Below are 20630 nucleotides of genomic sequence, written 5' to 3' on the forward strand. Positions count from 1 at the left end.
TTGCGGCGTCATCGGTCAAGACGACTCAGCACCGAAGCACAAGTCGCGACCAAGGACGCCCAACAAACGGGAGAGTTCCTCGACGTCCGGCCTTGGTTTGAGAGCTGAACTTCGGCGAAAGCATCGGCTGGACGTCGAAGACCACCCGCTTGCGCGACACTTTGTGTTTGTGGGTGGTGTGGGTTCACCACAAACACTCAAAAATGCGACTTGGCATGGCAAGCACATCGACTTCCAGTAACCTCGCGCTCCTCTTTACCCAGAAGAGGAGTGGCGGGAGCAAGACGAGCGACGTAACAGGTCGAATCGAGCGACTTTGTCCCGTCCAACAGTCTTGTCGTGCGCGAACTGCTTATCGATTGTGGGTTTCCACATGGCAGCTTCCTACATCGAGGCAAGTACCAGACCCATCCTTTGCCACACCTCTATGTAGCTCACGTGACTGCCAACTATTCGACCATGTCAAACGTTGTGACCACGTGATCGCATTGCAATGTACCCACACACACGAAACCCACAAACGAAAGTTGGGTGCATCTATTGAAATAGCCCAAATTTCAGGGCTCGAGTGAAGCTCGTTCTGGGTGTTTCGACACACGGAACGTTGGCTCGTCCCCAGCTCCGTCACAGGTGACGTCAGAGCTCGGGAATCGGTTTCACCGCCGGTTTCCCGAGCGATGGCGGCATTTTGTTTCGGCGGTAGCAACGGGGACAAGTCGAGTTGGCTTCTGTTTGCAGCGTCGGCCTCTCGCCTTGCTCGAGAGGGTCGGTGCTAGGCCTTGTGCCCGGCACCGCTCCTCTCTTGTCGCAAGTCGAGGTGTTGGCGTTGCCCGTGCCCAGGTGGGCGTGGAGAGAAGGATTAAATATATACGGGCGCTTTTTTGCCCACTTGCTGCTGCTGCACCGCTGCTCGCTCCATCGACGACGACGATCAGTAGTAATTTGTTCACAGGTAGCAGCGAATGATAAATAAAAGAGATAAGTGAAAAAGAGCCCAAAGCTCTTTTTTTCCAAACCGAGCCCGCTCAAAGCCAGCCAATGCGGGAGCGAAAGCATCCCGCAAGGCGGCAGCTTCTCAAACAAGAGAGGGGGAAGCAACGCTGGAGCAAAAAGCCCCAGCAATGCGCCCTGTCTCGTCCAAGAGGAGCGGAGCTGGTCCTCAGCTTATAAGGAGGCGATGGTACTTGCGCATCGAAAGCTCTACGTCACCGCTAAGCAAAGTGCGAAGCACCTGATCAGCAGTGACGCGTTGAGCCCGCCTGAAACAGCAAGACTTCACCTCCTAAAGCTAACAGAAGACTAAAAATTGCCCCTTTTCAATCCCTTTACCCAACTTCTGTTTGTGGTTTTTTAGAACCTACTGCAATTGGTCGTACATAAAACGTTTTATTTCGTCAGAAAATAAAAGGAAACGAGACATGCAGCGACGTGGCGTTTAGTGGAAGTGTCACGACTACGAGATGTCGCAATTGCGCGGGCGCGCGCTCTTGCACGCCCAACGCAAACCGTCGCCACAACTAGACATCGTCCCCACACGACCGTCTAGCGGGCATTGGTCCTTCCGTTTGCGGCGTCATCGGTCAAGACGACTCAGCACCGAAGCACAAGTCGCGACCAAGGACGCCCAACAAACGGGAGAGTTCCTCGACGTCCGGCCTTGGTTTGAGAGCTGAACATCGGCGGAAGCTACGTCGAAGACCACCTGCTAGCGCGACACTTTGTGTTTGTGGGTGGTGTGGGCTCACCACAAACACTCGAAAATGCGATTTGGCCTGGCACAGGCATCGACTTCCAGCAACCTCGCAATCCCCTGCCCCAGAGGGGGAGTGGGAGGAGCAAGACGAGCGACGTAACAACAAAACGCGGTTTTTGCTCAACCTTAATTGGACTTCTATTATTAGCTCATTGCCTCATACTCTGCCGCTCATTGATAGGTAATAGCACCGAACGGTGTTTTCCCTGTTTTGAGAGCATTAAAGGAACCCAATATCGTCAATGCTATATGTTTAAATATCATTACCGACGAGTTTTTGTTGCAAAAATTTCTTTGTTTTCTTTTAGGTATTGATATATTTGATAAAATTGCATCTGTATCGTCCATTTTAGTTTCTGTTTAACTTAGATTTCTACATACCGTTTTTTTTACTGAACAATATTTGAATGAATATAGGCTTTTTTCCTGTTTGAAGCCTAACAATGTTTTGGTTTCCCGATTTTAGTGGCTTGTTGCTGGAATGTACAATTTTCACAGGTTTTGCCTCCTACCTCATCTTATAAACACGTTTAATCAAAATCGTAAAAATATAACGTTGATAGGATATTTCAAATGTAGGCTTACATCGGTCATTTATTTAAGTGCAACTAGCAATGTATGCGGTTGACCATAAAAGTATTATACTGTTTGTACAACCAAGATTTTAGATAATTGGTTGCTTTGCGGAGGAACAGGAGTCTAAATTTTAAAATGCTTGCCTTTGATTTAGCTTTGTGATTACAATATACGGAACAACAGACATTTATTCAGTTCTATTTGAAGCTTTGTATTTTGGACAACGAAGACAGAAACAACAGTAAAAGTTCAAGAGAGTAAACGGTTAAAGAGCAAATTAGCGCAAGATACGAAGTAGATGGGAGAGATATACAGGAAACAATGTACTCCTGGCACTGACATCGACATATCTTGCAAGATTTTTTTTTTCATTTTTAAATAATATTGCCCTGAAAATGTTGCTAAAAATAAATATTGAGCTCTTTCAAATCGTTTCGCGCCCCGTTGTCTTTGTAACACCCTTTTTTCCGTTGCCCTGGAAACAAAGGGTAAAACGTGGTTTCTCTCTCGGTCGTCATGGCAACGGAGGTGGCGCGTGTGCTGTGGTTGACTTCCGTACATTGTTGCGCGGATCGAAGTAGCACGTGTGCGATGGTTTGCGGTGGTGAGCTTTGGGCTGAGCGAAATCGGGAAAGTTGTTCCAAAACGGGACTCAAAATTCTCCGGCTTTTGTTTATCGTCATATCTGTGACGTACTCGAGCTTCATGGGGGGATGGACCGCTATCGGTGAGATATTACCCATAATGCAATGGTCTGTTGTACTTCCGATGGCCTGGTCTTTGTGGATCGATGTGTTTCGGGATTTTCTTGAGGTACTAAATCTGCGTTGTTGAATGATGTGGTTTACGATTAGGCAGCATGTGCAATTAAATATGTTATAGCTTAAAACATACACTAACGAAAAACAAATACGATAATGTAACAAAAATATGTTTTGTTTCGGATTAGCATTAAATGAAATGTATGAAACGACCTTAATCGTGAAGATATTTTCATTACTGGGATCAGCCATGAAGTATTCGTGAAGACCAGTGACCACACCCTAGGGCAGGGGCGGGCAACTTCTCCAGTCGGCGGGCCTGATATGGGAAAATGAAGTGCTTGGCGGGCCGGATTCCTGAATCGATTCGCGTATTTATCCAGTGATTTAAAACGGAATTTTGACCTTCTAAACCAAATACAATCAAGAACGTCACAATTACAATACAGTCCAAACAATCTAACTGATATAACATAAAATTATTTACCACAACAAATTTAATGCATACACCACAGACTTAGATACTGCTGAAACACTAATTAGTAGGGCAAGTTTTTGCAACTTTTGCAACTTTTTTTAACAGCTTCCTAAATACTGAGAATTTATGTAGTATGGTGTTATGAGCTGTTTGTAGGAATTTTATGTTGCAACTTTTTTCTATTATTCATGCAACTTCTATCAAGTAAAATGTTACGGAGTGATTTAAAAAACATGCTAAAAAACTACTTCCAGTATGGTTCTATTCTCTTTGATTTGCAAAAAAGTGTAATTTCGGCGGTCGTCCGTGAAATGGGAAAGTACCAAATTTGACAGCTCTGCAGGAGCTGACAGCGAAATGCTGTCATGTAGGTTTCAAACCTAAAGAACATGTATGCAAATGTGTACATGATCGATTGAATAACGAAGAAAGAAACGGAACAAGCAGACACCCTGCAAATCTTAAACTGTTGGGTAATACAGCGGAACCTTTCGAGTATCTCATACCCTAACAGTATTAAAAAAACTTGTGCATTAATGCAACTTTTTACTGCAACTTTTGTTAAAATTAAGTGCAACTTTTTCACGATTTAAGTGCAACAAAAACTTGCCCTACTAATTAGGCAACACGTGTGGAAACAAAGGAAACCGTGAAAGCAGGCCCCACACAAGGTTGGCAGTTATGTCGTAACAATGGACGGAAGGTGCAATGGTAACAACTGCGGGAAAGTTTTTTTGCTATTGGGGAGCGTTACTGTCCGTTACAACTATAATTTGACGTAGTAAGCAAGTAGTGGGGGTTGAGGCAGACTGTGGCCGCGGGCCACATTTTCATGTAAGACCGGATTCTGTCTGCGGGCCGCTCAAAATCCCGTCACGGGCCGTATGTTGCCCGCCCCTGCCCTAGGGAAATGACTAGCTTGATTCGGCATAACCACTTCAACAGCACTGAAGTTCTATGATTTAAAATGTAGAAACATTCGCACATAAATCTTAGTATACCAGATCTATTGAAGGAGTTGTACCTAATCAAGCCTTTCTTCTTTGCATATCATGTTGTGCAACAGTTTAAAGTAGCAGACACTTAAAAACCATCTGGAATATTTGGGCTTGGATCCTAATTCTTAAGATTATGAGCAACTATGTGTTTTCTGTTCCTACAACCATGCAATATACTATTCTAGAATAGGTAGATTAAATTCGGAATACCGAATTCTCATCTGTTTTTTTAGACCTAAGATTTTCTCAGTATTGGTATTTTTTAATAATGTACTTAAAACATTACCATAAGTTTTTTTATGCTGAATTTCTAATTGTACAATGGTGGCTCACAAAATATTTACAATATAAACCACGTAAATGAGATTGTAAGCATTATGCAAACAAAATCCTCTTTATTACGATCTCTTTGGAATCAGATACTTAAAAGAAGCCCAACTTGTTCACAAGTGACAGACCCACTTACCCAGTTGAATCGAGCCCCACTATTCCATTTTCCATACTGGTTCCACGAGCTGCTTTGTTATTCTATTCATCCAGGAAAGATGAATCACTGAGTAAAAAACATGAGAGTTATTAGTTTATCGGCTAAGGCAGGGGTGGGGAACTTGCGGTTTAAAGGCCGCATGTGGCCTTTTGGAGCAATAAGTGCGGCCTTCGATGTCAAAATCTCATTAAAGACCTTGACATAGCTGGCTGCACCAGCCGAAAGCAAATATGTGGAAATGCTATTTTTACTCACCTTTATTTTCTTTCTTAGATTACTATTTAATTGGTTCTAGACCAGCTGTTTTCACACTAGTTATTTTTGCGGAACTACTATAAGAGCTTATGGTTCAACAATCCTATTTATCTGATAATTAACCAATTGTTTGCGCATAATGCAATATTTTAGATTTGTCTGTGATGTAACAAACTTATCTTAGAAAAGATCATTAATACGCGCAAGAAACGAATCTGTAGGTAAAATAAATCATGAATGTTGTAGTGGAAATTAGGTGGGAAATCTATTTAGGTATAACACTGCATTCAGCTTGGACCGTGCTATTCCGAAAGATTACAAAAAGAGCATTATGTAAACAAAAGTGTTTGGAAAAACCCGAGAAATAGTCCATGCGGCCTACACGAGTGTCGACAAAACGTTGGGTGGCCTTAATGAACAAAAGGTTCCCCACCCCTGGGCTAAGATATGATGGATTTATAAGGGATGGTTGTAACCCAGTGGTTGAACATTTGCAGATTGGGAATGACTTTGTTTTCATTTGTTGACGACAACCATTTAATATTCCGGTCATCCACTTTGAAACACATTTTTACATGTTATTGTGCAACCTTAAATTGTGAGTAACGGACAGTAACCCTCCCCAATAACTAAAACTTTTCCCGCCGTTGCAGCCCTTGCGCCATATATCCATTATTACGACATAACTGCCAACCTTGTGTGCGTTTCAGGGATTGATTTGTTTCCACACAGAATGGCTGATTAGTGTTTTGGGTGCGAGGATAATGTCTAAGATTGAAATAATATCGCGAATAACAGTTATAAGTCGGTTGTCGTGGAAATATTCCAGATTCAAACTGGTTTTAGAGGGTTTCTGTCTCTTAACGACGTTTCAAACCGATTTATACTGCAAATGAAAATCTGACATTTTTGCCTGATTTCCTAATAAAACCAAAGGCTATATATAGCCTTGGTGTTTTTTCGATTTAGGAGGGGGAGTATTAGGTATTTTGGCAAAACGCAGTCATAAGTCCGTTCTCGCGGGAATATTCCATTTTTCAACTTGTTTAGGTGGGTTTCTGCCTCTTAACGACCTTTTGAACCGATCTATAATCCAATGAAAATCTGACATTTTTGCCTGATTTCCTAATCAAACCAAAGCGTATAGCCTTGGCGGTTTTCGATTTAGGAGGGGGAGTATTAGGTATTTGGGCAAAACGCAGTCATAAGACCGTTCTCGCGGAAATATTCCAGTTTCAAACTGGTTTAGGTGGGTTTCTGCCTCTTAACGACCATTCAAACCGATCTATACAGCAAATAAAAAACTCTGACATTTCTTCTTTATTTTCTAATGAAACCAAAAGCTATAGGTTTGGCGTTTTTTTATTTAGGAGGGGTAGTATTAAGCATTTTGGCAAAACGCAGTCACATGTCCGTTCTCGCGGAAATATTCTAGTTTTAAACTGGTTTTAGTGGGTTTCTGCCTCTTAACGACCATTCAAACCGATCTATACTGCCAATGAAAATCTGACATTTTTACCAGATTTCCTAATAAAACCAAAGGCTATAGCCTTGGCGTTTTTTCGATTTAGGAGGGGGGAGGTTTTAACTAATCAGACAAAACGCAGTCGTAAGTCCGTTCTCGCGGAAATATTCCAGTTTTAAACTGGTTTAGGTGGGTTTCTGCCTCTTAACGACCATTCAAACCGATCTATACAGCAAATAAAAAACTCTGACATTTCTTCTTTATTTTCTAATGAAACCAAAAGCTATAGGCTTGGCGTTTTTTTATTTAGGAGGGGTAGTATTAAGCATTTTGGCAAAACGCAGTCACATGTCCGTTCTCGCGGAAATATTCTAGTTTTAAACTGGTTTTAGTGGGTTTCTGCCTCTTAACGACCATTCAAACTAGTTTATACTGTCAATAAAACTCGGACATTGTTACATACTTTTCTAATCAAACCAAAGGCCTTGGCGTTTTTTTCGATTTAGGAGGGGGGTGGTTTGAACTAATGTGGCAAAACGCAGTCATAAGACCGTTCTTGCGGAAATATTCCAGTTTTAGGTGGTTTCAGTGCGTTTCTGCCTCGCAACGACCGTTGAAACTGATCTATACTGCATGCCAATGAAAATCTGACATTTTTACCTGATTTCCTAATGAAACCAAAGGATATAGCCTTGGCGTTTTTTCGATTTAGGAGGGGGGGGGGGGGGGGGGGTAAACTAATGTGGCAAAACGCAATAAGTCCGTTTCAGCGAAAATATTTAAATTGGTTTTAGTGGGTTTCTGTCTCTTAACGACCATTCAAACCGATCTATACAGCAAATAAAAAACTCTGACATTTCTTCTTTATTTTCTAATAAAACCAAAGGCTATAGGCTTGACGTTTTTTTTATTTAGGAGGGGTAGTATTAAGCATTTTGGCAAAACGCAGTCATATGTCCATTCTCGCGGAAATATTCTTGTTTTAAACTGGTTTTTGTGGGTTTCTGCCTCTTAAAGACCATTCAAACTAGTTTATACTGCCAATGAAACTCTGACATTTTTACCTGATTTCCTAATGAAACCAAAGGATATAGTCTTGACCTTTTTTTTCGATTTAGGAGGGGAGTATGAAGTATTTTAGCAAAACGCAGTCATAAGACCGTTCTCGCGGGAATATTCCAGTTTTCAAATGGTTTTTGTGGGTTTCTTGACCTTTTGCGCCGATCTGTACTGCCAATGACAATCTGATAATTTTAACTGATTTCCTAATAAACCCAAAGGCTATAGCCTTGGCGTTTCTTCGATTTAGATGGGGGGTGGTTTCAACTAATCAGACAAAACGCAGTCATATGTCCGTGCTCGCGGGAATATTCCAGTTTCAAACTGGGTTTTAGTGGGTTTCTGCGTCTTAACGACCATTCAAACCGATCTATACTGCCAATGAAAATCTTAAATTTTTACTTCATTTCCTAATAAACCCAAAGGCTATAGACTCGGCGTTTTTCGATTTAGGAGGGGGAATATTAAGTATTTTGGCAAAACGCAGTCATAAGACCGTTCTCGCGGAAATATTCCAGTTTTAAACTGGTTTTAGTGGGTTTCTGCCTCTTAACGACATTTCAAACCGATCTATACTGCCAATGAAAATCTTAAATTTTTACTTCATTTCCTAATAAACCCAAAGGCTATAGACTCGGCGTTTTTTCGATTTAGGAGGGGGAGTATTAGGTATTTTGGCACAACGCAGTCATAAGTCCGTTCTAGCGTAAATATTCCAGTTTTAAACTGGTTTCAGTGGGTTTCTGCCTCTCAACGACCATTCAACCCGATCTATACTGCAAATGAAAATCTAACATTTTTACCTGATTTACTGAAAAAACCAAAGGCTATAGCCTCGGCGTTTTTCGATTTAGGAGGGGGAATATTAAGTATTTTGGCAAAACGCAGTCATAAGACCGTTCTCGCGGAAATATTCCAGTTTTAAACTGGTTTTAGTGGGTTTCTGCCTCTTAACGACCATTCAAACCGATCTATACTGCAAATGAAAATCCGACATTTTTACTTGATTTCCTGAAAAAAACAAAGGCTATAGCCTCGGCGTTTTTCGATTTAGGAGGGGGAATATTAAGTATTTTGGCAAAACGCAGTCATAAGACCGTTCTCGCGGAAATATTCCAATTTTGAACTGGTTTTAGTGGGTTTCTGCCTCTTAACGACATTTCACACCGATCTATACTGCCAATGAAAATATGGCATTTTTACTTTATTTCCTGAAAAAAACAAAGGCTATAGACTCGGCGTTTTTTCGATTTAGGAGGGGGAATATTAAGTATTTTGGCAAAACGCAGTCATAAGTCCGTTCTCACGGAAATATTCCAGTTTTAAACTGGTTTTTGTGGTTTCTGCCTCTTAACGTCCATGCAAACCGATCTATGCAGCAAATAAAAAACTCTGACATTTCTTCTTTGTTTTCTAATAAAACCAAAAGCTATAGGCTTGGCGTTTTTTATTTATTTAGGAGGGGTAGTATTGAGCATTTTGGCCAAACGCAGTCATAAGTCCGTTCTCACGGAAATATTCCAGTTTCAAACTGGTTTTAGTGGGTTTCTGCCTCTTAACGACGTTTCAAACCGATCTATACTGCCAATGAAAATGCGACACTTTTATCTGATTTCCTAATAAACCAAAGGCAATAGTCTTAGCGTATTTTTTTTGTATTTAGGAGGGGGGTGTTATGAAATAATGTGACAAAACGGGTTTCTGCCTCTTAACGACCATTTAAACCACGGGTTTTCGATTTTGGAGGGAAATTGGTTTGAAATAATGTGGCAAAACACGGTTATAAGTCGCTTCTCGCAGGAATATCCGAGTTTTAAACTGGTTTTAGTGGATTTCTAAACCGATTTGATCCGAATTTGGAAACCTAAAATTTTAGCGTGATATTTGAAATAACCCAATGGCTTTCATGTTTTCGTGTTTCCATTTTATGGGTAAAATAGAAGTCGTAAATATCGCTGTGTATATTAACTTTAGTTACATGTTTTGATAAATGTTATATTGTGTACCGGCGAGTTGACGTCCTACAGTTTGCTTTTATCAGGATAAACAGCACTTAAATATAGCTGTACAATATTTTCGGATGTTTGCATATGCCATATTGGGAATGTGGGAGATTTTGACATGCAACAGAGTTTATAGGATGAAGATTAAGTTGCGATGTTGGTACAGAAAATCTTAGAGACCCCAACACAGCAGCAATGTTGTGGAATTGGTATTGTGGTATTGTATAGTTTAATAGGCAAGGTTGTCAGGACAAATAAAACTCAATAAAACATACCAAACTTCATCTTAAAGATCAAGACTTTGTAGAAAATCATCAGCTCGTTTCGACCAAATGAAGCTCAGCCATAAAATTTTCCTCTAATGCAAAAAAACACGATATCACACTTCGAACATGTAAAAACACGAACGTATGTGACCACGGCGCCACTTGTGTATTCAATAAACAAAGGGGAACCTTGCTTTGATATTTCCAAAGCAATGAAGTGCTAGTTAAGCAAGTGGAATGAATACATAAGCTTGGTATAATGAAAAAAACAAGCCAGAAACAGCTAGATTTGGTAAACCAGCAGTGAAAGTTTCATCCCAATCCTACAAAATTTCATGCGAAAAGTGCATGTACAAACTTCACAGGAGAAAAAAAACATTAAAATTTTGAGATAGGGTGCTCATAATCAGAAACAATGCAAATCAACAGATTTCTAATTTGAATTGGTTGCAGTAACTCTTAAACAGAAAGAGAAGGACCAACCTTAGTATATCTTGTGAGTATATAAGTTTTAAAATCAGACCAGAAAATGAGAACTGAAAAATTTTTCTGAGCCATATTTGCATCAGGTATAATACTTTTACCTTAGCACAGTTTCTCATATGTATTTCATATTGGTCACTGTTTTTTTAAACCTTTGTTTTGATTCTGTAGGCAAAACCCATGGGTTCCAACCATCTTTAAAACTTTTAAAACGCGCCGACTTTAAATTTTTCCCGGGTATGCCATATTGTATGACGTCACAAAGTGACGTCATAAAATACCAATTCATTTCCTGTCGCTACATATGGTGGGATTACGTTAATTCTTGCAGTTTATGAATTTACACAACGTAACACTTGAGGGCGTTAACATCGCGTTACTCATGGCCAAAAATTGGACCCACTTGCCGAAATTACGGGGAGGCGGAACAATGAAGATAAAATGGATTTAGCTCGAAAATCGAGCTAACCCATTTAGCTCGAAATTGTTAACCCATTGAGTTGTATGCAGTATTAAATTTAAAGTTTAGTGTACTTCACACGATGTCCTTAACTGCCAAAAACTTTCGATAAGCTAACACAATAATTTTGGGAAAAGTACAAACCTATACGTTTGTGACGTAACAATAAGCGTTGTTGTTTTTTCGGTTGTAATTAGAAAGTCGTTGTTCTTACGTAGAGGCAGTTAGAACTAATACTGGACTGTATTCTCATAGTTTAGTTCACAAACGCTATTTTTTTATCGCGTGATTGTGGATGTTAAACCCGGACAGCAGCGATTCCCCTCCTCTCGCAAACGAACGCCAACCTTTGTTGTGCTTTTTACCACCCTTTAACATTTAAATTCCAATGCTTCTTGAAGACGTTACAATTGTAATCAATGCGAACAATTCATGGGCTGTGAAACAACGAACACGATTGATATCAATTGTTTATGTTACGTATTGGTTCGTATTACAATAATTTCCTTAAACGCAAGATTAACGTTGGTCCAATTTTCGGGTATGCGGCATACCCGAGGTTTTCGTTCAGGTATGCCTGGCATACCCGGCATACCCGTGTTCGGCGCCTATGGTTCCAACAGAGATGGGCTAAAAGTACAAATGTTCTGTCTGGTCGAACACCGAGCATCTCACGTTAATGCTCGGTGCTCGACACATTGTAACATCACAAACATTCCCAATTCTACACCAGTTTTGTTCAAGGTCCCTTATAGCACCAGCAGTGCACTAAACTGTAAAAGCCCCAGAAATAAGTTTTCTTTTACTATCTAACGCATTTAAAAAACAGTCATTTTTGTTTTTTGATTTATTTCAACACTAGTTTCGTATATTAGCAGCGCATGAATATACAAATTTAATGCTCTGGTCAGTTTGTGCAATTGCACCGCCGAGCACTGAGCATCAAAACCAGCAATGCTCGGTACAGAGTACTCAGACAGCTCAGCCCATCCCTACCAGGCACAGGAAATTTAGCATTTAAAAGTGTAAAAACGTTAGAAGTTGATTTAATGACTAGCTTGTTGCTGCATTGTTTCAGCAATGTGGACATAGTGTGGTGTTAACTCGTTCCAAATACCTCGCCATACACTTGGGTATACAGTATACACGGTTGAAGAGCACTAAACATTTAAATTTAAACTTTAAATATAGTTTACATGTGTTTACAACTACAAATTTTCTAAAGTTGGTCATAGTGAGTGAAACCAGCATACAGGATCATGCAGACTAAATGATTTCAATTTGCAGCAACAAAGAAAGAAATGTAGACCATACTCACACTTTTCTGGCAACTGATAAAACTTTAAACCAACCTTCAAACTGGTTAGTTGCAAACACACTTGCAGATGGTTGGCCAATCTGGTGGCGAAATTGGTCTTTTACTGGCTACTGGTTCCATGTAACCACTCCATGATCCTTCCATGGGATGCGGAAGTTGTTAAGACAGTCCTCTTAAAATTTCAAGTAGATGGATAGAGCAGCTGGGATATAATGAAATGTTAGCACACAGTCATCTGGGGGTGAACCAAAGTAAAAAAAAGTTTTTAGTTAAGCGAAATAAGTGTGTAAAAAAATAAAGTAGATTTTTTTTAAGACCGCAGTAGTAAAACAAAGAAAGACCTCTGTGTTTGCATGATACATCCCAATGACAACAAAACTGTAAGCTGGCTCTGTGAAGCATTTCCATACAAACCTTGCTTCACTAAACTGGAATTTCCTATTGTCTGCATTCTCTCCTGCCATCCAATTTGTTGGAAGCTCATCGTTCGTGACAACAAACTTGATTCAGCGACATTCGAACATGCATTTCAGACCTGCAGAGGTAGCTAACAACATTATCTCATAAGATGTACAAAGCACCATTTACAATCATAGAAACCAATGGCAAAAACTTTTTCTTTAACCAGAATCGAATATTCCCAAGTCTACATGTAGGTATTTATCCCTCATGTAGTGTGTGTAAAAGTAAAGATAGGACATGCATTGCATTGCATTGCAGCACCACATATTATGTGATTGTTGCATTTCAATCAGTTTCTGTTTCACAGTTCAAAGATTAACACAACTTGATCAAATCATTTCATCTTACTATGCATGGAGTTGGAATAGGATTTGTATTTTCTACATTTTGTGGTAAAGCATCTTTCTTCGCTGACAGAATTGATGTTCTGCGAATATCCTCATATTCCTTCCTAAAATTGTTGGGGTTTCTTGAACAAATGCTGCAATATATATATATATATATTTAAAATGTGGCTGAAAGTCAGCTGCTTAACTTGGCATTTGGTTTTAAATGAAAAAAGGTTACATAAATTTTCAAATTAGAAAAAACTGAACACAACCTTTAGCTTGATAAAAACAAATCTACCCGAAAGCTTGTATCTAGAGAAAACATCATGTTGCAGATGTTTCCAAAATAGCTGTCGCCAAAACTAAAGCAAGTGGTGGTGTAAAGAGAAAGAAAAGAGGGAATCATTTTCTTTTTGGCTTCAAAATTTTAGCCAATTCCGACATTGTTTAAAAAACTCACCGATTTTAGGGGGCTAGTAGGGTAACTAATTGGGCTAAAAATATAAAACCACAATGACCCAATTAATAGAACTGCAAAATTTGGGCCCAACCTACCAATGTTTACAGTTTTGTCCACAATGTTTTGAGCAACAAGTGTTAATGCTTCTGAAGTCATAGGGCTGTTAACAAGGCCCTAACCGCCATGGCACGAAAACGTCCTCCAAGCAACTCACAAATGAGTAACATACAACTGGTTGCACTAGTAACACTATTGTGCCACAGAAATCTTTCGTTTGTGGTGCCCAATAACATTTGTTTTACACTTTGGGGGTTAGTGAGGGAAATGTTGGGACTACATGGTTGAAAACAACAATTCACACCTATAAATGGCTATTTAAACTTCAGCCAATTTCTAGTGTTTAAAAACGCAGCCATGTTAGAGGGATTTTGGAGTAAATACTGGTGTTATCAAGATGAACAAAGTGGGATGCATCTGTGTAATTTTCATCCAAATCCATCCAACATTTGATGGCAAAATGAGTCAGACACACTTTGGGAGGAAAAAAACGATTCGAGTAAAATCAATATGTGGCCCTTCAGGGAAGGGGGCCCATAATTATCAAGTAAACTTCAAAAAAAATGGCAGCAATAGAGGAAGTGGGTCTTTATCACACTTTTCTGGACAACTGGTAAAATATCAACCTACCTTCAACAGACCTGTTGCAAATGCACTTGTAGTGGTGGTGGTGGTGGTTTGGATGGTTGGCCAATCTGGTGACGAAATTGGTCTTTTACCGGCAACCAAAATGTTTCAAAGCAGTTGTTTCATAAAGTCAGCTCGAAAATCTCAACCAGAGGGATAAAGTAGCTAAAATAAAAAATAAATGATAACTTTGAGGGAAACAGAAGTAGCAAAAAATATAGAGTGTAAAAACCTTTTTGAAGTTAGATCAGAAAAAAGCTAAATGTTGCTGGGGAATGTTAAACTTTTCACTTTGCACATCATATTCTGCAACATCAAAAAACCTTCATCAGGTTTTCATAACACTTTATAGTACAGCACACAAAACATGCATACATGGAAAATGGCCCTTTATATATTAAAGTTTCATTTGATAACTTACACTGGGTTGGCAGTGTACCACTAGATGGAGCACCTGTGGTTGGGGAGGGTTGAAGTTGCCCACTTCGAGGTGCGATGGGATTAACAGGAGGGAGTGTTTGAAGTTTGTGAGAGCGTGATTGTGTTGATGATCGGATCAACAACTGCAGACAAAGTTTATTAGGCAGGTTTGTTTAGGATACTAACAATCATGCCCAACCTCAACGCAGTTATATTTTACAGCCTTATTGCAAGCACAAACACACAAAATTTTAAACTTAACAACTCTTGGGTATGAGTGGGATACAAGAAACAGTCACACTGCTTCATGAGCCGAAGGTTGCCCATCCTTGCTTTAGTTCAGTGGTTCCCAACCAGGGAGGAATTTTATGAGTTCAGGAGAGGAATTTCATAAAAAGTGTTAAAAAATTTACATTGGAAATGTTACAGAAAATTTTTGTATATACATTATTATGTCCATTATAATTTGGATTGTAAAGGATTCTGAAATGGACATCCCTAATGATAAGGTCTATTTCAAATTGCAATGTTATATTTGTTTTTCATCTTATGGGGAGGAACGAATAGTTCGAAAATGGACAAAGGGAGGAATGTAACAAAAAAGGTTGGGAACCACCGCTTTAGTTGATCACAGTGAATAAAACTCAAAGAAACATGCACACTACTCAATTTTGGTTTGGCAGCAACAGAGGAAGCAATTGAAACCTTCCTCACACTTTTCTGACAACTGATCAAGCTTTAAACCTACCTGGAAACTGGCAGGTTGCCAATACCTGTGTAATGGTGGTAATGGATGGTTGGCAAATCTGGTGGCTAATTTGGTCTTTTACTGGCAACTGGTTCCATGTAACCACTCCCTATTCCAGTGGTTCTTAACCGGTGGGAAATTTAATGTTTTCGGTGGGAAATTATGTAAGCTTGAAAAGAGCAAACTCGGGCTCGATGGTCGAATCCGGCTTTGAATTAACCGTTGAAAGATACTTTACTAGAAATTTTCTGCAACAACATGTAAGATTGATTTAACCAAGGGTTACAAGACATATACAAGCGTTTGTTAACAAAGGCCGTTTGTTACATCACAGACAAGACTAAAACCATCAATAACTTTGCTGTTGTTTGCGAATAAAAGCCTTTTCTTTGTTAATTGTGATGCAATGAATGACTAATGCAAGTAGAGCAGGCTCTTCAGTATTCCAAACAGTTTAATCTCTCACAGAAGCACTATTTAAACTAAATAATTTTGCAGTATACCTTGCAGTATACAAAAATTATTTCATTTGAAGAATATTTCTTGTTAACGTAGGGCACAAAACATGATTATAAAAATAACAGGGGGAAAATTTCCAAGTTGGTGATTGACTTAAGTGGGAAACTACACCAAAAAGGTTAAGAACCACTGCCCTATTCCTTTCATGGGATGTGGAAGTTGTTTCGACAGACCTCCTAAAATCTCGTAAAAAGAACTTACACTTCAGGTAAACTTTCAGGTAAAAAACTTACACTTCTCCATTACAACAAAACTGCATTCTCTCCTGCGATCCAATTTGTTAGAAGTTCATCGTTCATGACAACAAACTTGATTCAGCGACATTCGAACATGTATTTCATACCTGCAGAAAAGTAGCTAATTTCTCATAATAGTGGTGCTTTATACAGAGATGCACAAAACACTATTTACTTTACTAGAGATCACATGCAAAAAAATGAATTTTAAATTTTTTGACATGTTGGGTAAAAAATTTAAATCTTACAGCCACGAATTTTAAATCTTTTGTTTGGTAAGATCAGTAATAAATATACACAACCAGAGAGTGGCTTAGCGCATATATACTACCTTTTAAGTCGCCAAACTTCACTGGGTTGTAGGTCGGGAAGTTCAAGTTTTATTTCAGCTCCAATCTCCCAAGTTTGTTTCTGCCTGTTCTGCAGGACAGGCAGAAACAAACAGGTCACCTACACAGAGATAGTTTCTGGTGTCACACTTGATATAAAGTCCACTACTTTTTGCAGGCAATCATAGATCACATACACTTGTAAAAACAAACTAATACAATGCAAATAGATCAAAAAAGACAAATTGGGGAAAAAGCATTACAGTATATTCAGAAGGATGAATAGCTTTATGATTTAATAAATTTGGGAAAAAGCATAAAATGCATTTGATGAGTTTAACTACTCCTGAAAAAATTCATGTTTGTATCACATTACTTACAACTCATAACAAGAAAAAAGAAAAAAATACACTAAATCTCTTGTTTATTTTTAGTGTAAAGCATGATAGGTCATGTATCTTAGTAGTTCATCATGACTTTTTGAAGTTCAAATGCACAGAAAAAAACAATTGTTTCTATGTTTTTAAGCTAGTTGGCAATAAGTTACTATGCAAAATTGCAAACTAGAGATCAGGGAGTGGAACCACTTGTCATTGGTTCAGGTTCGGGTTTGCTAAAGAATTGTTTTTAGGAGTTTAGGTTCAGTTCAAGTTAAAAACATATACATTTTCGTGTTTAGGTTTTGTCACAGTTCAAGCAAGCTACCTGGCCTGAAACGGTTTGCATTTTTTTAATCAGTTTAAATCCCATTTCGTTTAACTTAAATTCTACTCATTATCTACACAGCCTTTATAGTACAGATGAATCCGGGTAATTGCATTATCGATTTGCCAAGGGCATTTGATGCGATTAACCGGAATATGCAATAATCTGGTTGCTGTGTAAACAGTACACGCCATTATTAAAAGTGCTCATTTTCACTTCCCCAGCTAAAACAAAGTTGCAGTGACACTCAACTATGACTCTGGAGCAGTATTTTCTCTCTTTTGTTGCCGAGAATCGAAAAAAGTACTGTCAAGTCAAACTAGATTTATTACTCTCAGCGCAATACATGACGTCATGCTTCCTAACTGTCGTGTTTATGGTGCAATCGCCCAAGTGTATTAAAGAAACAGTAGAAACGCACACACACACTGCTTAATTGGCGCACATGCCACAGTTCGCTTGATTTGTGCTTTGTCAGGTTTATTTGAAAAGATGTATTACATCGCATCGTAGCCAAGGGGGGTCAACATTTAAAGTAAGGAACCTTCCTATGACGCTTTAGTCTTGTTTTGGGTAGTTTCCCTTATAAATGTGCTAGGTCACTAGCTTAATATACACGTAAAATGGCCTGTTGTTTCTAAACTATTTTGTTTTCAAATGCAAACCAACCAGTTATGCGGCAAAGTGCTAGGATTTGTAAGCAAGCCCAAACCCGAAAGTACACAACTGAAACCTGGTCAAACTTATGACATTGGCACATTCTACACTGCAAGGGCGCTAAGGTGAGCTGCATTAGTTTCTATTATAACACATTATCCAGTTGACAAAAAAAATAATTGATTTTAACAAAGCCTTTTAACGACTCAGATTGTGGCACTACTTTCTAGCTTACCCAGCAAAACTGCAGCTGCAAGATTAGCGTAACTGTCACTTGATCAACGTGTGATAGTTGCTTCAAAAATTTAAACCAGCAACAAATATTAGAGGAATAAATGCCTTTCTTAATCGGTGATCCACCTGATAAGTTGCGCAAGGTCTCAAATAGAAGACATAAAATATGGCAATCGTCGGCATGTTACCAGTTAGCAACTTTGCCAGAATACCAGTTTCGTAATTTTAACATGTTGAACCCTTTATTCAAACGCTTGTTATAACACTATTGGCGATTAGATAAGCCAATAAAACAGAACCAATGTGCACAGCTTTGAGATAACGACTCCTAGTTATTGCACAGAGGTAAACTGAACGTCAATTTAATCTCCTAATAACTTTTAAAAATATTTTATGGTCGAGATGTGTCATTTTCAATGTTGAAATTAGATGCAACCACGTCTTTTTCGCGTACATTACCTTTCGGAGGATTTGACTATCATATCAGCATTTTTTATTCGAAAAACTCGGTCTGTTCGACTTTCACATAAAGATCATCAATCCAGTTACTTGCATATTTCAATGAAAATCGATGCAAATGTCCAGTTTATGTGATAACTGAGTATGCGATTAACCGGACGATTTTCTTAACAAACGATGGGCGACAGTTTGGGATTTTTAATTGTGATGCAACTAAACGGATTATGCGATTAACCGGTATGCGCTAAACCGGATTCGTCTGTACTTCATAGCAATTTTAATAGTTATACATCTAACACCTTATAAAAAAATAAATAAAAAACCGCCGGAAGAGCTGAAATTTTGTTAATACAGTAACACCTTATAATTCATTATTTTTGACACACACTATAGCTATTATCCCACATGGACTATGTTATATTAGTCCAAATAAACACTTTTGTAATGGCGATCACAAAATGTTTTAAAAGTTACCTGTTTCTGTTCTAGCTCAATTACTTAATTGTTGATCATCTTTTCTTAAAGCAGATTTTATTCAATTGTCTGTCACAATATTCTACACAATAAGGAATAGTACTGTAAACTGCAAAAACAAAACCATTAAAAAAATTTGTTTGAAAACACCAACATCCACAATATACTAGTACAGTGTTTAATGATTTGGTGTAAAAACTTTAAAGCCATTTGGCTCATTGTTATGCAATGTTTATAGGATTTTTGTAAACTTGATATTAAAAACAGCAATGCTATGCATTAAAACACTGTAGTTTGTTTCAAAATACTTTTTGTGTCTGTTTGATTGCTAGAATCTTTTGTTACTGACATAATATTGCTTGCAACAGTTAAAATGGTTTTAAAAAATATTTGCACTGGAAAGAAGTAAACAACAAATGTAAAATCCCGATCTCAAAAAAAAATGTTGCCAAGTTTTTGGAATTATGTCCTTGCTTGTATACGTTTCTATAGTTGCATATGCATAGCCTTTGTGACAGAAACTAACCAGTTATATCACTGACTAAAACAACAAGTACTTTTATCAGCATGTCACACAAAATGTATGGTGATCTGTATGACAAGTGCAAATCGAATATTTCACATATATAGGGTGATTTTTAACATTAGGTATGATTTAGCAATCATGTACTTTATAGTGCTACCCTTTTGCCACAACCTTCATGGTATTTGCTTTACAGTGTTAGTTATACATTTAAACTGTTTTTGCTTTTATATTTTTTAGAAAAAGTTTTGCTGCAAAGATTGACATAACTCTATTGGTTCCTAACATTGACCTGACTAATTCAGGATAAAATCAATACAGCCACCAGCAAAAGAATGAGCTAATGTTCTGTTGCATATTGGCTTTGAACTTTTATAGCCAGAGATAACCAGATGAACGTTAAAACGGACGTTCTAATGCCGATTCGCTGCCCTTTTCGCTTTATAATAAATTGTGTTTGCAATTTATGTCATTACCCTGATGAAGGTGTTTCGTATGGGTCATCGAAGCGTTGGCATATTAGAAATAAAAAACTGCTGGAAGAGCTGAAATTTTGTTGATACATTATGCCTGGCAGCAACAGCATATTCATAACCAGCCAATATGTCATAATATTCAAGACTATTACACTTCGTGTTTACAAGAGGATAATAAGAAAACAAACCACAATCTGTGTGACTGTGACGTTGATGTGATGACGTCATGATTCATGTCGAAGAACATTAATTAAAACATGCATATTAATAATTAAATACATTTTTATCTGAGTGCTTCATGCTTCAAACGCTACAATGAATACATCGATGTTGTCTATATACACCACTACCTTGGCAGTAATGTTTGTGATTAAACTACTTTTCAAGTCCGTGTATAGACTTCACCGAAAACTTGTTACTTCCCACAAACCGCGTTTTTTAAACTGCATTATTAACTGGTATGGTTTCCTTCATAAAATATTTGAAACAGCTGCTAAACAAAGCACATTAACATTTGCAAATTAGTTTTATGCGACAGACCGAAACGCTCGTT

At 38.4% G+C, this 20630-nt stretch overlaps 1 protein-coding gene across 3 annotated transcripts; it reads right to left on the bottom strand.

The window, feature by feature from the left end:
- Positions 1-2499: 2499 nt before the first annotated feature.
- On the bottom strand, positions 2500-20599 carry LOC145230490 (uncharacterized). 3 transcript variants are annotated; one of them, XR_013860669.1, is made up of 13 exons: positions 19079-20599; positions 16552-16670; positions 16218-16327; positions 15466-15713; positions 14719-14860; positions 14301-14462; positions 13173-13305; positions 12777-12897; positions 12397-12564; positions 10111-10191; positions 5033-5119; positions 3304-3447; positions 2500-3151 (listed from the first exon to the last, which is right to left on the bottom strand). XR_013860669.1 is itself a non-coding variant. In XM_080095920.1 (13 exons), exons 11-13 carry the CDS (start codon positions 5065-5067, stop codon positions 2731-2733), a joined length of 651 nt encoding a protein of 216 aa, XP_079952046.1. In that variant the 5' UTR covers positions 5068-5119; positions 10111-10191; positions 12397-12564; positions 12777-12897; positions 13173-13305; positions 14301-14462; positions 14719-14860; positions 15466-15713; positions 16218-16327; positions 16552-16670; positions 19079-20597; the 3' UTR covers positions 2500-2730. The 3 variants fall into 3 exon arrangements, 1 of the variants encoding a protein (XP_079952046.1); XM_080095920.1 differs by having other exon boundaries at positions 3304-3498; positions 19079-20597; XR_013860670.1 differs by lacking the exon at positions 3304-3447.
- Between the last annotated feature and the right edge of the window lie 31 nt (positions 20600-20630).

This window comes from Phallusia mammillata, chromosome 5, assembly GCF_965637545.1.
Source record: "Phallusia mammillata chromosome 5, kaPhaMamm4.hap1.1, whole genome shotgun sequence".
Taxonomy (NCBI): Eukaryota; Metazoa; Chordata; class Ascidiacea; order Phlebobranchia; family Ascidiidae; genus Phallusia; species Phallusia mammillata.

Excerpts from the sequence above, each read along its gene's own strand:
- LOC145230490 (XM_080095920.1), bottom strand. The coding sequence starts at position 5,067 with ATGGAAAATGGAATAGTGGGGCTCGATTCAACTGG. Across the intron at positions 3,499-5,032 it reads GTGGGGCTCGATTCAACTGG|AAGGTCAAAATTCCGTTTTA; the intron begins GTAAGTGGGTCT and ends TATTTGGTTTAG. Across the intron at positions 3,152-3,303 it reads AAAATATCTTCACGATTAAG|ATTTAGTACCTCAAGAAAAT; the intron begins GTCGTTTCATAC and ends TCAACAACGCAG.